The 16877-nt window shown below is 43.9% G+C and overlaps 1 protein-coding gene across 1 annotated transcript; it reads left to right on the top strand.

The window, feature by feature from the left end:
- Positions 1-822: 822 nt before the first annotated feature.
- On the top strand, positions 823-1794 carry LOC121447453 (olfactory receptor 12). The gene has a single exon (XM_041650719.1). The coding sequence runs from the start codon at positions 823-825 to the stop codon at positions 1792-1794; it is 972 nt and encodes a 323-aa protein (XP_041506653.1).
- Positions 1795-16877: the final 15083 nt, after the last annotated feature.

Here is a 16877-nt window from a genome sequence, read left to right as displayed (position 1 = left end):
TAAAATCTTAGAAAGCCCCAAAGCTGATGTGAAGCAGAGAGAAGAGCTACCAGGGAGATAAGGTTCGAAGCCGAAGCCATCACATGTCGCAAATACGTTTGAGCCCCAGTCTTAGTTTTTCAGTACATGGTTCTGGGCTGCAACCTCACCACAATCTCCGACATCTATACATTAGCCGGAATTCCTGACAATCAATCAGGCGGTTTTTTCATGCTGATTGTCACTCTGGATCAGGCTTGGTGTCAGAGCTACTGAGGTATGGCCAGCATTCTGTAAGCCACAAAGACACACAGCTTCAATGTAGGGATGACTAACCCCTGCTCTGAGTTCAGCCTACAGATGGAAGAGTCAACCAGCACAAGGCTTGAAGGGCAGGAGACCCTCATAAACATTCTCTCATCAGTAAGAAGAAGTGTGGGAAATGTAGCGTGGGTCTTGATAACTGAGTGTCCCAAAAGCTCTTCTCAGAAGCATCCTCTTCCACAGAGAATGAGCAAATGAACAACTCAGATGCAACACAGGGATGATAAAAGGCTGTCTGCACTCTGAGGGTCCCTGGGATCTAGAGCCTCTTCGGATCCCTAGAGCATAGCTCAGTCCCATTCACAGAGAGGGTTTGGCACAAATTAAACAAACTGAAAGAAATGTTTCCTTGCAGGTGGCACCAGCCCATCTGGTAGGAGATCAGAAAAGCTAGTGAACTGTCCATGGTAAACAGCATGTCACCAACAGGTTCCAGCAGCCTATGGGACACCCGACTTGACCAGTGAGAGCTGCTCCCTCTTGCCATCTCCATCTGCCTCTCTGCATCTGTCCCCACCCATGGCCACAGCAGCCCACAGAAATGGGAGTCTCTCGGCAGTGTCCTTGCGCGTGTTTGTGCTGGTGGGATTTGGGGGAGGTGCAGAGACCCAGGCCCTGCTCTTTGCTGTCTTCCTGGCCCTGTACTTGGTGACCGTCCTGGGCAACCTCACCATGATCGTGGTCATCACTCTGGATGCCCACCTGCACTCCCCCATGTACTTCTTCCTCAAGAACCTGTCCTTTGTTGACCTCTGCCTCTCTTCTGTTATTGCCCCTAAAGCCATGACCATCTTCCTTTCCTCCTCTAAGGTCATCAGCTTTGAGGGATGCGCCACTCAGTTCTTCTTTTTCTCCTTGTTGGCTACCACTGAGACTTTTCTCTTAGCTGTGATGGCCTATGACCGTTTCATGGCCATCTGCAGTCCCCTGAGGTACCCTGTGACCATGTGCCCTATGACCTGTGCCCGTCTGGTTCTGGGTACCTTCTGTGTGGGCTGCCTGAACTCCATTGTGCAGACCAGCCTCACGTTCCAGCTGCCCTTCTGCAGCTCCAACCGTATTGACTACTTCTACTGTGACGTGCCCCCACTGCTCCAGCTGGCCTGCGGCAGCACAGCCCTCAATGAGCTCCTGCTCTTTGGCCTCTGTGGGTTCATCATTGTGAGCACTACCTTAGCTGTGCTGGTTTCCTATGGCTACATCACCGTGACCATCCTCAGGATGCGCTCAGGATCTGGGAGGCACAAAGTCTTCTCCACCTGTGGCTCTCATCTGACAGCCGTGTCTTTGTTTTATGGCACCCTTTTTGTCATGTACGCACAGCCAGGAGCAGTGACATCCATGGCACAGGGCAAAGTGGTCTCCATCTTCTACACCCTCGTCATCCCCATGCTCAACCCCCTCATCTACAGTCTACGTAACAAGGATGTGAAGGATGCCCTGTGGCGGCTGGGACACAGACACAACCTTGTGAAGAAGGGTGGACAGTGAAGGGCTATCCTGAAGCCAGAGGGAAGGGATCTGTGGGGATCACCGAGCACTGAAAACCACCACCTTCCTTCAAATGGAAATGGACATGTGTAAAATCATTTACCCATCGGCATTCCAGTCTTCCTTTAGACTATTTCATGGGCACAGCATTGACCTACTGTGAGCTATAAAACTCTGCATGCAGAACCCTAAAGGTTGAAAAAAGTGGGGTCTCCAATCACAAGAAGACCTACTAAGAACGTCAACCATCCCTAAGTCAAAGCGGGTCTGACTCCTCTACCCACTGCTTCTCAGCTTCTCTAGGCCATGTCATGGCTTCCTCTATAGGAGAAGTTATGCATTTTTATCTTGATTGAGTTTATCAGTAATCAAAATGTTTCTATCCAGTTAACCCTCCAACACAATGCCTACTCTGGTGGCCATTTGTGACAGGTAACTCAAACTGCCTTTCCTCCTCTACCATGTTTTCCACACAACTGCCAGGAGCTCTCTCAAAACAACAGCTGAGTCAATGGCCAAGGCACTCTGGCTAGTGAGGCTGGTGTCAACAACAAATAGGTCTACTAGGGCTGTCCCAGAACTAACAAATGATTCCTCTTTTAAGAACGATCCCAGCCAGGTCTGGAGAGACGGCTCAATGGTTAAGAACACTTGCCACTCTTTCAGAGTACCTGGGTTCAGTTCCCAGAACCCTAGCTCCAGGGTGTCTGACCTCAGGCCTCTTTGGCACACACACTCACGTGCACATACCCATGTACACGCATACATGCACATAATTAAAAATAACAAAAAATTATTTTAAAGAAGGATCCAAGCTAGAAGTCCGTGGGTTTGGAGGTGCTTCCTCTTAAGGTAGAACCTTCATCAGATTCCCACTCACAACTCTCAGAGATGAATCCCCAGACAGAGCACCCAGCTTCTTAGAAGAGTTGTGTGAGGACGTGTAGACATCCACCTCATATGGAAATGCACTTTAAACAATATAGATATAGATAGATAGATAGATAGATAGATAGATAGATAGATAGATAGATACGTACGTGCGTACGTACATACATAAATATAGACTTGCAGTATACAAGAACACATTTGGGTCATATCCGTAGTAGCTCTGCAAGGGCAATACAATCCGATCAAGAGAAAGTATTTGTCCAGATCTTAGTGTCCTGCACCATTTGTTGACATTGCCTCTCAAGGTGACCTCCCACCCTGAATCCAACACTAGACTCGGTGATTTTTTGTTTTGTTTTTTGTTTGTTTGCTTGGTTTTGCTTGTTTTTTGAGACAGGGTATCTCTGTAGCTTTTGGAGCCTTTCCTGGAATGAGCTCTTGTAGACCAGACTGGCCTTGAACTCAGAGAGATCCTCAGGCACGCCTTTAATCCCAGGGAGGCAGAGGCAGGCACGTAGACTCGTTTTAAACACTTCAGGTCACGCAGCTAGCTGTGAATAGAAGTGCACAGCTCTTCTTCCTCTATGACTGGCTTTCGTTTCTCAACAATACCTTTCTAAGGTCAATGCATGTAATCACCTACAACACCAGACTGTTTTTTTTTCTGTAAAAGATTATATTACTATATTGATTCCATCTCAGATGCTCCCCAGGTTAACAAAAGTTTGCATCCTTATTAAAATGTCACACATTTTAATGTCATAAATTAGAAATACATTCAACTATTAATTAATTAAATTATTTAATTTATTCTTGTTCATATTGACGACCTACCTTATAAGGTTGCAGTTGAGCAAAACTATCTAACTGCAATACAATGCCTACTTTATTCTAGAATGCAAAGGTCTCATGTGGTTCAACGCCGTACTAAATATGGAAAGCGTAACAGTTGTAGAAGTGAGCTTTTGCATAATCATGAAGTTCAAAGTAAGCTGATCCTGAACTTTTGTAAGCTCTGTAGACCATCTGATATGGTATTTCACCATATTTTATTCATTTGTCCTACTGACATGAACATTCAGTTTGTTTCCACTTGTCAGTTTTGAAGACAGACAATTCAAATTTGCTTACCTTTATGGCTTTTAAATTTTGATTGGTATACAAAGAAAAGAATTTCATTGTGATGTTTGCTTACATGTATACACATATATTCATATATATTGTATGTATGATAATAGAAAGAGGGCCTATATATAAAATAAATATCTATACACATACTCATACATGTCTTCACATTCAATTCTCCCATTGTCATCCCCAACTACCCCCCCCCAGCTGGTCCCTTTCATCCTTAGTTCCCTTAAATTGTTCCCATCATGTTTCCCTGACATATACATTCTATTGCCTTCACATGTTCCCCCCTCCGTCTTAGCCATCCCTCTCTCCTCAAAGGTCCTCTTTCATACATATACATGTATTTGTGTGTATGTATGTATGTAGCTATTCCATACACCAGAGAAAGATTGTGATAACCATTTCTGAGCCTGGCTTATCCCTCTTAACAGGATGACCTTCAGTTCCATAAAATCTTCTACAAATGCAATACTTTCATTTTTTTACAGATGAATAAAATTCCATTGTGCATGTACCTAATTTTACTCATTCATTCCTGTGTTGATGGACATTCAGGCTGGTCCCATGCTTTGGTTATTGAGGATGGTTCAGCAATAAACGTGGTGGGCAAGTACCTCATTGGTACACTGACTTAGAGCCCATTGGCTATTTACCCAAGGGCAATAAATCTGGCCGTGTGGTGTTTCTGTTTAGTTCTTCAGGAAGCTGTGCTGGCCCCTGTAATGACTGCACCCGTTTATATTCCATCCACAGCAGGTAAGTGTTGCCCTCTCCACATCCTGACGTTTATTCTCTCTTCCCTCCCTCACTCCGTCCCCCCCCCACCTTTGCTGTTTCCCTGATCACAGCCGTTCTGAGGGAGTGAGAGGAAATCTCAACATAGTTTTAATTGCCCTTTCCATACTAGCTAAAAACGTTGGACACTTCCTAATATTCATTGGCCAGTTGAATCTTTTCTCCATTTATTTGTGTATCTGTCGACTAGATGGACTTTGGGAATCATATTAACCCTGTAGGATGTGCAGTTGCAACAGATTTCTTTCCCATTTTTAGACCATCCTTCAGTCTGGTGATCATTTCCTGTGCAGGGGCTTTTTAATTTCATCAAATCCTACTTATCAATCACTGGGTTATCTCCTATATTGTTGGAGTTCTTTTTTTAAAGTCCTTACCTATGCCTACATCTTGAAGGTCTATCCAGTCTTTCTCTAGCTGTTTTGAAGCTTCCTACATTAAGGTCTTTGATTATGTTTTATTTGAGTTGGGTATGATATGAGACATAGTCGTGTTTTGTCCTTCTCCTGGTACCATTTGTTAAATAGGCTGTCTCATGACAAGCATATGTGTAGACATCTTTGCAAAGATTGGGTGGAGGCAGCTGATTGGGTTTATTTTGGGGCCTGTATTCTATTCCATTTGTTTATCTATCTGCTTTTGTGCCAGCACCACACTGGGCTCATCGCTGTGGCTTGTAATTTTTTTGTTTTGAGATCAGGAACTGTGTTGGCTCCAGCATTGCTCTCTCTTAGGGTTATTTTGACTAGTCAAGACTTTTTGTGCTTCCATCCAAATTTTAAGATCCTTTTTTCTAGTTCTGAGAAGAACATCACTGGAACTTGATGGGGATTGTGCAGATCTGTAATGCTTTTATTAGCATAGAAATCTTTAATCCCGACAAGTTATGGACATGGGATGCTTTCCACCTCCCAGTGTCCTCAATTCTTTTCCTTGGCGTTTTAAAGTTTTAGTAGTAGAGATTTTCATGGTGAGTGTGCTACTTCTTCTGCCTCATCTTTCATCCTGATACTCTCTGCATCTTGGTATAGTCTATCAGTGATGGTTGGTTTCCATCTTGTTTATTATTTGATCCATTGACTTTTTTCATTCCCAGTGTTTCTGTCTTTTTTCCCCAAATGTCAACTTCGTTGCTGAAATGTCTCCTAAATTTTGCTGACTTTCTTCTGTTTTCCCAGATTTTCCCTCCTGGTTTTGTGTTGATATCCTTATAATTATCTGATTGTCTGTATTCTCTTTCAATTACAGATCTTTTTTCTAGTAAATTTCTGTGGTCTTCATTTGGTCTTTGTGATGGTTTGAATAAGAAGGTTAGAATGGCCAAGGTGGGGTGTTATGGGCTAGAGAGGGCTCCCCCTTCACCAAAGTCAACTGAGCTTGGGGCTCTCGGATCCTTCCAATAGGCTGGACACACAGAGAGTTCAAGTTTGTAAACTTGTGTAAAAATGAAGGCTCTTTGCTTTTACATACAGGACTCGGTCTCCTAGTTGGTTTTGGGGGGACTCCATGATCTGGGCATTATTGAGATTTCACAGTGTAATGAAAATACTTTTTTTCTTTTCTATTTTCTTAAATTAGAAAAACTTCACACAAGCTGAAGTTAGCTGAGCATTCACGCAGGGGACAACCTCCAATCCAGAACAGGTTCAAGAGCTCCAACTGTCATGATGCTCCGGCACAGACAGAAGGTGGGAAGAGGTTCGAGAACCCACCTGGTGTCCGACAGGCACCCTCATCTAACGTGGTTGGCCACCTGTGACAGGATGCTACCAGACTACCCACTGTGCTAGGTCTGGGCTCTTCACCAGCAGGCTCAGTGGAGGCTTGTTACATTGGAACTGAAGCACAGGGCATATTCTCGTGCCGAACTCAGTTTAGCGTATGTTCTTCAGGGAGCATTAACATTTAGATTGAGGTAACTAGTTTTTCCATTGTTTTTTATTTTTAGTTCTGAAACCTTGTCCACTGCTAAGACAGCCATGAAGCTCTATTTGTTTGCTTGGTTTTGGTTGGTTGTTCTTTGCTTGTTGCTTTAGTAATGTATGTAGCTTTACATCATTGGTCCAACTCAAATTAACTTTTATGTGCCATGTGAGAAAAGGACTGGAGATGATACCTCCAAGTAAAGATTTTTTAGTTTAAGCATATCTGTTGCAAGGCTGTGGAATTTACTTCACACCTTTGTCAGAAGCCACCTAACCCCACCTGGGCTTGTTCAGAGCGCCACATTTATGGTGCGGAGCATCTTGGGAAAGTTTCTGTAGTGCATGCGCACTCCTCATTCTCTTGGGGAAATACCTACTTGGGATTTGCGGGGAAAGTGTTCTGTAGGGTATAGAAGAAACCAAAGTTCCTCAATGTGATCATAGTGGATGAAAGTCCTACCAGCTGTGGAGGTCCAAGGGCGGCTCCATCATCGTGGTGATATTTGGTTCATCTTTTTTAACTTTACACTTAGGTTGTTAAAATCAACGTGGACTAGACCTTCACTGTCAATCTAACCTGCAATTCGCTGAAGGCTGATGAGTCTGCGCATCACGCATGAGCTCTCTGAACATTCATATGGAGTTATATATATAAATGAGTTATATGCAAAACATCTTTTGCCACTTTACTCATTAACTTGGACATGCTTGCTCTTGATTTACAGTTCCTGACATAGGCAAACTGTTCTTAACAAAGCATGTCAGATAAATGAACTGTGGCCATCTCTTCAGAATCTTAGCTTGTGATTTCCTCAAGAGTATATAGCTGCGCAGAAATCATCAGTGTCTTGAAGTCAGTATTGCAGGAAACCCCCTCAGTGGAGACAACAGAGACACGTAGGGGAAGCAGATGTCCTGCCTCAGGTCGCTGACTGAGATCAGACCCTGGGTCTCTTACAGAAACGGACATTGCAGTCAAAGACAGTCTATTCTGCTGCTCACCTCAGCCTGAAGCTGGGTACCCATCCTACCCTGTGAGCTCCGGCTTACCTATCTTCCAAGAGAGCCCACTGTGCCCTTCTTCAGAATGTTCTGAGGACAAATGCTAGGCTCCACACTGGCTTGCAATGAATGACATCTTTTGGAACCATGTTCATCAGTAAGGTGTTAAGTAAATAAATCTATAATTGCCCCCAAATGTGACTTCCATTGAGGGTCTGTGGTTGTCCTGCCTCAGCAAGAGTTCCTACAGCCTTTTCCAACATTTGTGGAACTGCCCAGTTGGGGCACAGTTGGGGGCACAAGGATGAGCTTCCCAAATAACAGTATAAATTAAGAATCAGCAAAATGAAATGTGAAGTTAAAATAGACAAAAACAAAAACTCGGCAAAACAAAACACCCAACCAGAGAGTGCTGACCAGAACAAACATCCCAGGACCTGCATACAGAAAGCCCCAATCTGTGGACCCACAGTTTCAAAATCCATTTCTGTATTGCCACAGTGTGAGCAGAGCAGACAACAGGAAGCCTCCAGGAGAGCCTGGTGCACCTGCTTTTCAGAGGAACTCCTCCCTTTGCAGGTCCCTTCCAGAGCAATACCCAGACCACCCAGACAAAACTGGCTAGGAAAAAGGACTTGCACGCTTGCAAGTACCTGTCCAAATATAACTTTTCAAGCCCTAGTGAGTGCTGAGTCATGTAGTCATTCACTATGCACAGCATAAACCAGTTGGCAGACCTTGTCCCTGGCTGTCAACCCTCCTGTTTATTTTAGCTATAAATGGAGCCAAAGAAAACAGAGTAAGACCCCAACCTGGGTGCCAACCTTTACCTAGGACTGCCTGGCCCACCCCAGGTGGCCACCCATCTTGGCTTTCAACCCTCCTCCCTCCATCTGGACTAAGCACCTTCTCCTAAGGCTCCTCCTTCTCTTCTGCTTGCATGAGGCCACATGCAAGAGCTCCATCCAGGTGGGGCCAGCACCTGTCCCTGATCTCTGAGCTCTGGCCCGTACCGTCAACACATTGGATTTATACATATTTCCTCATAGAACGAAAAGCATGACCTTTTAGAAACATTAGTATACATGTATAATCACATGTGTAGGTGTTTGCGATCACAGCCCATAGACTAACATGGGCCGTATAGGTGATGAGTTTTGTATACATGTATACGTCATATAGACTCACCTAAAAAGCATATTCTTATACACAGTGTAGATCAGTGTATATTTTTTGTACATGTAAACAGATAAGAATGTCATTGAATGCATTTCCCTCTGTATCCCACCTTTGCCACCCATAGGCCCCGAGGAGTCCCCTGTGATAAGGCATGAGGTCTAGGTCACTGTTGAGTGAGCACAGGATGGCCATGCATCACCTCCCCAGCAGCTGAGCATTCATTATGGTTCCCTAGTGTTATGTAAAACTCTGAAAGAAATTCTCCTTTACTGCACTGCTGTAAATTGATGGCACATGCACCTTTGGTGTCCTTTACTCTTGCCACAGGGCTTCCACCTAGACCACCAGAAGATACTTCTCTGTATGGGGGATGTGTCCACCCCTGTTGTTGTGTGGGATGCTCTGTGTGTGCCTTTTAGGCATATCCGGTCTAGTTGGCTCTCCTTACCATTTTTATCTGGATAATCTGGTCACCGTGATAAGGAAACTAGTATCTGGCCAGCACGGTCTTGCTGCCTGTTTCTCTCCGAGCTTCCTGTGTGTAGATGCTGGATGCAGATTCGTGACATCATCCCTCACCCCACCCCCTACCTCCAACAGTGGACAGCGTTTCTTCTCAGAACGTTTCCATCTTACCAACTGCTTTTGGGTATTTGCCTTATGGACAGGCTGTTCTGCAAACTCCTTTTTACTGTTTTCTGTGCCATTTTAAGTACACTTTTCTAAAGAATGTTGGGCTTTGGCTCTGTGACCTGTTTCTAGAGAGTGACTTCCAAACCATCCATTATCTGGCCTTACTGATGGCCTGAGCCCTCTCACATACAGACTGGACCACGCAAGCATACCACAGATATGTTTGATTCCTTGTTCCCTTTAGGCTGGTGTTCGGCTATCCATGTTTGCACACTCTTCAACTCCAAAGAGAATTGTCTGTTATTGTGCTCCACCTCCAACCCACTCACACTGAAACCCCACCCTGGGAGGTATTAGGAGGCCCAGCCTTTGGGAGGTGACTTAAGTAGAGCCACTACAGATGGAATCAGGGCTCTTGCTGGGCCAAAGCCTGGCATCTCTCTCCTTAAGACCTAGGATACGGTTTGCAAATCCCATGCACGTCAGGCATGTGTGTGGTTACATTTAGCAGACATCTGCTGAGACCCTACCATGTGTCGGATGGTTTGTCTGATGCTGGGAACAAAGAGGCAAGGTCATCCCTCAAATACAGTGACTATTGCTAGACTTCCCTGCTGCTGCCCTTGAGGTGACAGCCACCTAACAGTACACAACACTGACTTTCCTCCAAAGTCACCTAGCAGCCGTTATAACTGTATCCTGGTCCATCTGGGAGCCATTATTCAGAACCTGCAGTGTGACTTGCACAATTCAGAGCTGTCCAAAGCCCTGCATTGATCCAGGGCTGGATGCTTCTGACACAGGACCCACGGTGTCTCACGGTGCCTGATCCTGCTCCCTGGAGAGGGGTGTGGCTGAAACACAAAGCTCAGTTGACCTTGGCCGATAACCGGCCTGGGGTCTGTAGGTCATGGTGGATAAAGAACAACACAGGTCCTGGATGCCCAGCTTTGGCCTCGGGAGGGACAAAGGGCCTTTTTGAGACTTTTCTCAGCATCTCTTCTTGGCTCCTAGCAGTAATCACAGCAGTGGAATTTCTAAAACCAGTAAGGGCCACTTCTAAAAGCATGGCTTATGTTAGCAGAGCAACTGCAGCTTTAGTTTGACACAAACGTGGATGCTTACGGGACCTGGTGGCACATACCTTCAGTCCCAGTCCTCAGGACGCAGATCTCGGTGAGTTTGAAGCTAGCCTGGTCTACACAGCAAATTCCAGGACAGTTAGGCATACACAGTGAATTCTGTCTCAAAAACAACCTCTGAGGCTTTCCTCTCCCTGTCACTTTCCCGTATCTTGGGAACACAGCTGGTGTTGATCCTGTTCACCAAACCCAGGACGAAGCCTGAAGGCAGGGAAGGAAGAAGCCCCTCCAAAGTCCTTACTGTGGCACAGACAGACTGAGACACCAAGCAAGTTTCCCCCACTACTGTTTCAAAGGCCCTGTGACCCACACAGGACTTCTCTAGTATCCTCCCCTCACTCAAGGGCTGGACAAGGATCACAAAACTCTTGGTTGGCAAAAAAAACACTCTCCACATAAATCATGGCTGTCACTGTGTGGGGTCACCCGCTGCTCCCCTGCCCTGGGTAAGAAAAAGCCCTCTCACAACATGATGGTGCATGGTTCTATCTCCCAAAGTAGAGGCATGGTCATTGTTGGCTATCCGTGAGACTGTGAGACCAGACAGAAGGCAGGCAATTGAAATGTCCCCAGGTGTTCCCCATGGGACATAACCTCCCTGAAGGTGTGTCACTGGAAAGAGCAGAAGCCAGGAGCAGGACAGAAGCTAAAGTTCCTTTCATTTGGAGTTGACCCTGACAGGTCGGAGGGGAGGGAGCTCCCTCTTCTCAGTACTGCAGGAGCTGCAGGGCTTCCGTGAAGGGAAAGGACTCCACAGGGCATGCACGGGCTCACATGTGCAGCTAGCTCACTACCCTGATGCAGCTCCAACTACACTGGTCTGAACGCTAAGGCCAGAAGACGCCCTCCAGGGTTTCTAGCTGTGGTCTCTGGGCCGGGCTGGGTCCTAACAAGGTTCTCTGCACACACAAGTAGCCACTGCACAGCTCTCTGTCCTTCACCTCAGGTCTTTCCTTCCTGTTGAAAGGCTGGGGATCCCCAAACCAGAAGCACCTCAGCCACCAGCATCCCCATCTAGCAGTAAGGACACTAAGGCACTGCCAACCCCGGCCCTGAAAGTGGCAAACAGTGTAACCTGGTGAGGGACTCCTCGAGCCTTCACTGTGAAACTGATATAAAATGTCATCTTAATTGTCTCAGCCATTCGTGACCAATAAATCTTTTAAAACTGTGTCCCACACACAATAAAAAGACCAAACCTAAGAATAATTGGGATAGAAGAAGGAGAAGAAGTACAGCTCAACGGTCCAGAAAATATATTCAATAAAATTATAGAAGAAAACTTTCCCAGCCTAAAGAAAGATATTCCTTTGAAGGTTCAAGAAGCATACAGAACACCGAATAGACTGGACCAAAAAAAAAAAATCTCCTCGCCATATAAAAATCAAAACACAAAACATACAGAATAAAGAAAGAATATTAAGAGCTGCAAAGGAAAAGGGTAAACCTATCAGACTTACACCTGACTTCTCTATGGAAACCATGAAAGCCAGAAGGTCCTGGATAGATGTACTTCAGAAACTAAGAGACCATGGATGCAAGCCCAGACTACTATACCCAGCCAAGCTTTCGTTCACTATAAATGGAGAAAACAAAATCTTCCAGGATAAAAACAAATTTAAACAATACGTAGCCACAAATCCAGCCTTACAGAAAGTAATAGAAGGAAAATCATAAACCAAGGAGTCCAACAATGACCACAATAACTCAAACATCTAGAGACCCTTCACCAGAACAACTCAAAGAAGGGAAACACACAAACTCTACTACTAAAAAAGTGACCAGAGTTAACAACCACTGGTCATTAATATCACTTAATGTCAATGGACTCAACTCACCTATAAAAAGGCACAGGCTAAAAGATTGGATACGAAAACAGGATCCAACATTCTGCTGTTTACAAGAAACACACCTCAACCACAAAGACAGGCACCTACTCAGAGTAAAGGGCTGGGAAAAGGCTTATCAAGCAAATGGACCCAAGAAACAAGCAGGTGTGGCCATACTAATCTCTAACAAAGTTGACTTCAAACTTAAATCAATCAGAAAAGATAGAGAGGGACAGTTTATACTCATAACAGGAACAATTCATCAGGATGAAGTCTCAATCCTGAATATCTATGCCCCTAATATAAAAGCACCCACGTACATGAAAGAAACATTACTAAAACTCAAGGCTGCCATCAAACGGCACACACTAATAGTAGGAGACTTCAACACTCCTCTCTCACCAATGGACAGGTCAATCAGACAGAAACCTAACAGAGAAATAAGAGAATTAATGGAGGTAATGAATCAAATGGACTTAACAGACATCTATAGAACATTCCACCCAAATAGGAAAGAATATACCTTCTTCTCTGCAGCTCATGGAACCTTCTCGAAAACTGACCACATACTCATAACAAAGCAAACTTCCACAGTTACAAAAAAATATTCGTAACCTCCTGCATCTTATCAGATCACCATGGATTAAAGTTAGAATTCAACAACAAGGCTACCCCCAGAAAGCCTACAAACTCATGGAAACTGAACAGTCAACTTCTGAACCACACCTGGATCAAGGAAGAAATAAAGAAAGAAATCAAAGTCTTCCTTGAATTCAATGAAAATAAAGAAACAACCTATTCAAACTTATGGAACACTATGAAAGCAGTCCTGAGAGGAAAGTTCATAGCACTAAGTGCCCACTTAAAGAAAACAGAGAAAGCACACATTGGAGACTTAACAGCCCACCTGAAAGCTCTAGAAAAAAAAGAAGCAGACTCACCTAGGAGGAGTAGAAGACTGGAAATAATCAAACTGAGGGCTGAAATCAACAAAATAGAAACACAGAAAACAATCCAAAGAATCAATGAAACAAAAAGCTGGTTCCTAGAGAAAATCAACAAAATTGATAAACCCCTATCCAAACTAACCAAACGGCAGAGAGAGAATATGCAAATTAATAAGATCAGAAATGAAAAGGGGACATAACCACAGACACAGAGGAAATTCAAAGAATCATTAGATCTTATTACAAAAGCCTGTATGCCACGAAACTGGAAAATGTAAAAGAAATGGACACGTTTTTAGATAAATACCATATACCAAAGTTAAACCAGGACCAGGTGAACAATCTAAATAGACCTGTTAATTGCGAAGAATTAGAAGCTGTCATCGAAAACCTCCCTACCAAAAAAAGTGCAGGACCAGATGGTTTCAATGAGGAATTCTACCAGAACTTCCAAGAAGAGCTAATACCTATACTCCTTAATGTATTTCACAATATAGAAACAGAAGAGTCATTGCCAAATTCCTTTTATGAAGCTACAGTTACCCTGATACCAAAACCGCACAAAGACTCAACCAAGAAAGAGAATTACAGGCCAATCTCACTCATGAACATAACGCAAAAATACTCAACAAAATACTGGCAAACCGTATCCAAGAACACATTAGAAAAATTATCCATTATGATCAAGTAGGCTTCATCCCAGAGATGCAGGGCTGGTTCAACATACGAAAATCTATCAATGTAATCCATCATATAAATAAACTGAAAGAAAAAAATCATATGATCATTTCATTAGATGCTGACAAAGCTTTTGACAAAATCCAACATCCCTTTATGATAAAAGTACTGGAGAGATTAGGGATACAAGGGTAATACCTAAACATAATGAAAGCTATTTACAGCAAACCGACAGCTAACATCAAATTAAACGGAGAGAAACTCAAAGCCATCCCACTAAAATCAGGAACACGACAAGGCTGTCCACTCTCTCCACACCTCTTCAATATAGTGCTTGAAGTTTTAGCAATAGCAATAAGACAACATAAGGGGATCAAGGGGATTTGAATTGGGAAGGAAGAGGTTAAACTTTCATTATTTGCAGATGATATGATAGTGTACATAAGCGACCCCAAAAACTCCACCAAAGAACTCCTAAATATGATAAACACCTTTAGTAATGTGGCAGAATACAAGATCAACTCCAAAAAATCAGTCGCCCTCCTATACACAAAGGATATGGAAGCAGAGAGGGAAATCAGAGAAGCATCACCTTTCATGATAGCCACAAATAGCATTAAATATCTTGGGGTAACTCTAACCAAGGAAGTAAAAGATCTATTTGACAAGAACTTTAAGGCATTGAAGAAAGAAATTGAAGAGGATACCAGAAAGTGGAAAGATCTCCCTTGCTCTTGGATTGGGAGGATCAACATAGTAAAAATGACAATTCTACCAAAGGCAATTTATAGATTCAATGCAATCCCCATCAAGGTCCCATCAAAATTCTTCACAGATCTTGAGAGGACAATAATCAACTTTATATGGAAAAACAAAAAACCCAGGATAGCCAAAACAGTCTTATATAATAAAGGAACTTCTGGAAGCATTACCATCCCTGACTTCAAACTCTACTACAGAGCTACAGTATTGAAAACAGCTTGGTATTGGTATAAAAACAGAGAAGTCGACCAATGGAATCGTATAGAAGACCCAGATTCTATCCCACAAACCTATGAACACCTCATTTTCGATAAAGGAGCTAAAAGTATACAATGGAAGAAAGAAAGCATCTTCAACAAATGGTGCTGGCACAACTGGATGTCAACCTGTAGAAGAATGAAAATAGACCCATATCTATCACCATGCACAAAACTCAAGTCCAAATGGATTAAAGACCTCAATATCAGTCAGAGCACACTGAACCTGATAGAAGAGAAATTGGGAGGTACCCTACAACAGATGGGCACAGGCAATCACTTCCTATGTATAACCCCAGCAGCACAGACATTAAGGGCAACATTGAATAAATGGGACCTACTAAAACTGAGAAGCTTCTGTAAAGCAAAGGACACTGTCACTAAGACAAAAAGGCAACCCACTGACTGGGAGAAGATCTTCACCAACCCCGCAGCAGACAAAGGTCTGATCTCCAAAATATATAAAGAACTCAAGAAACTAGACTTTAAAATGCTAATTAACCCAATTAAAAAATGGGGCACTGATCTGAACAGAGAATTCTCAACGGAAGAAGTTCAAATGGCCAAAAGACACTTAAGGTCATGCTCAACCTCCTTAGCGATCAGGGAAATGCAAACCAAAACAACTTTGAGATATCATCTTACACCTGTCAGATTGGCTAAAATCAAAAACACCAATGATAGCCTCTGCTGGAGAGGTTGTGGAGGAAGGGGTTCCCTCATCCATTGCTGGTGGGAATGCAAACTTGTGCAACCACTTTGGAAAGCAGTGTTTCGGTTTCTCAGGAAATTCGGGATCAACCTACCCCTGGACCCAGCAATACCACTCTTGGGAATATACCCAAATGATGCTCGATCATATGACAAGGGCATTTGTTCAACTATGTTCATAGCAGCATTATTTATAATAGCCAGAACCTGGAAACAACCTAGATGTCCTTCAATGGAAGAATGGATGAAGAAAGTGTGGGATATATACACATTAGAGTACTACTCAGCGGTAAAAAACAATGACTTCTCAAATTTTGCATCCAAATGGATGGAAATAGAAAATACTATCTTGAGTGAGGTAACCCAGACCCAAAAAGATGAACATGGGATGTACTCACTCATCATTGGTTTCTAGCCATAAATAAAGGTCAGTGAGTCTATAATTTGATATCCTAAAGAAGCTAAATAAGGTGAACCCAAAGAAAAACATATAGCTATCCTCCTGGGTAGGGGAAGTAGACAAGATTGCCAGGCAAAAAATCGGGATCTTAAGGGTGGGTGGGAGGGGGTAAGGGGAGATGGGGAGAGAAAAGTGAGAAGGGTAGGATGGGGAGAACTTGGGGCAACGGGATGATTGGGATAAAGGAAGGTTGGATAGGGGGCAGGGAAGCACATATCTTAATTAAGGGAGCCATCTTAGGGTTGGGAAGAGACTTGGACCTAGAGGGGCTTCCAGGTGCCCAAGGCGAGGTCCCCAGTTAGTTCCTGGGGCAGCTGAAGACAGGGAACCTGAAATGATCCTATCCTATAGCCATACTGATGAATATTTTGCATATCACCATAGAACCTTCATCTGGCGATGGATGGAGATAGAGACAGAGACCCACACTGGAGCACTGGACTGAGCTCCCAAAGTCCCAATGAGGAACAGAAGGAGGGAGAAGATGAGCAAGGAAGTCAGGACCAAGAGGGGTGCACCCACCAACGGAGACAGTGGGGCTGATCTATTGGGAGCTCACTAAGGCCAGCTGGACTGTGACTGAAAAAGCAGGGGATAAAACCGGACTCTATGAATATGGCGGACAATGAGGGCTGCTGAGAAGCCAAGGACAATGGCACTGGGTTTTGATCCTACTACATGTCTGGCTGTGTGGGAGCCTAGCCAGTTTGGATGTTCACCTTCCTAGACCAGGACGGA

The sequence above is a fragment of the Microtus oregoni genome, unplaced genomic scaffold (genome assembly GCF_018167655.1).
Source record: "Microtus oregoni isolate MIOR12 unplaced genomic scaffold, Mior012 000004F_ref0000308, whole genome shotgun sequence".
In the NCBI taxonomy this organism is placed as follows: Eukaryota; Metazoa; Chordata; class Mammalia; order Rodentia; family Cricetidae; genus Microtus; species Microtus oregoni.
Note: the sequence above shows the minus strand (reverse complement) of the source record. Positions and strands in the feature narration are given on the sequence as shown.

Coding starts and splice junctions, on each gene's coding strand:
- LOC121447453 (XM_041650719.1), top strand. CDS start 823: ATGGCCACAGCAGCCCACAGAAATGGGAGTCTCTCGGCAGTGTCCTTG.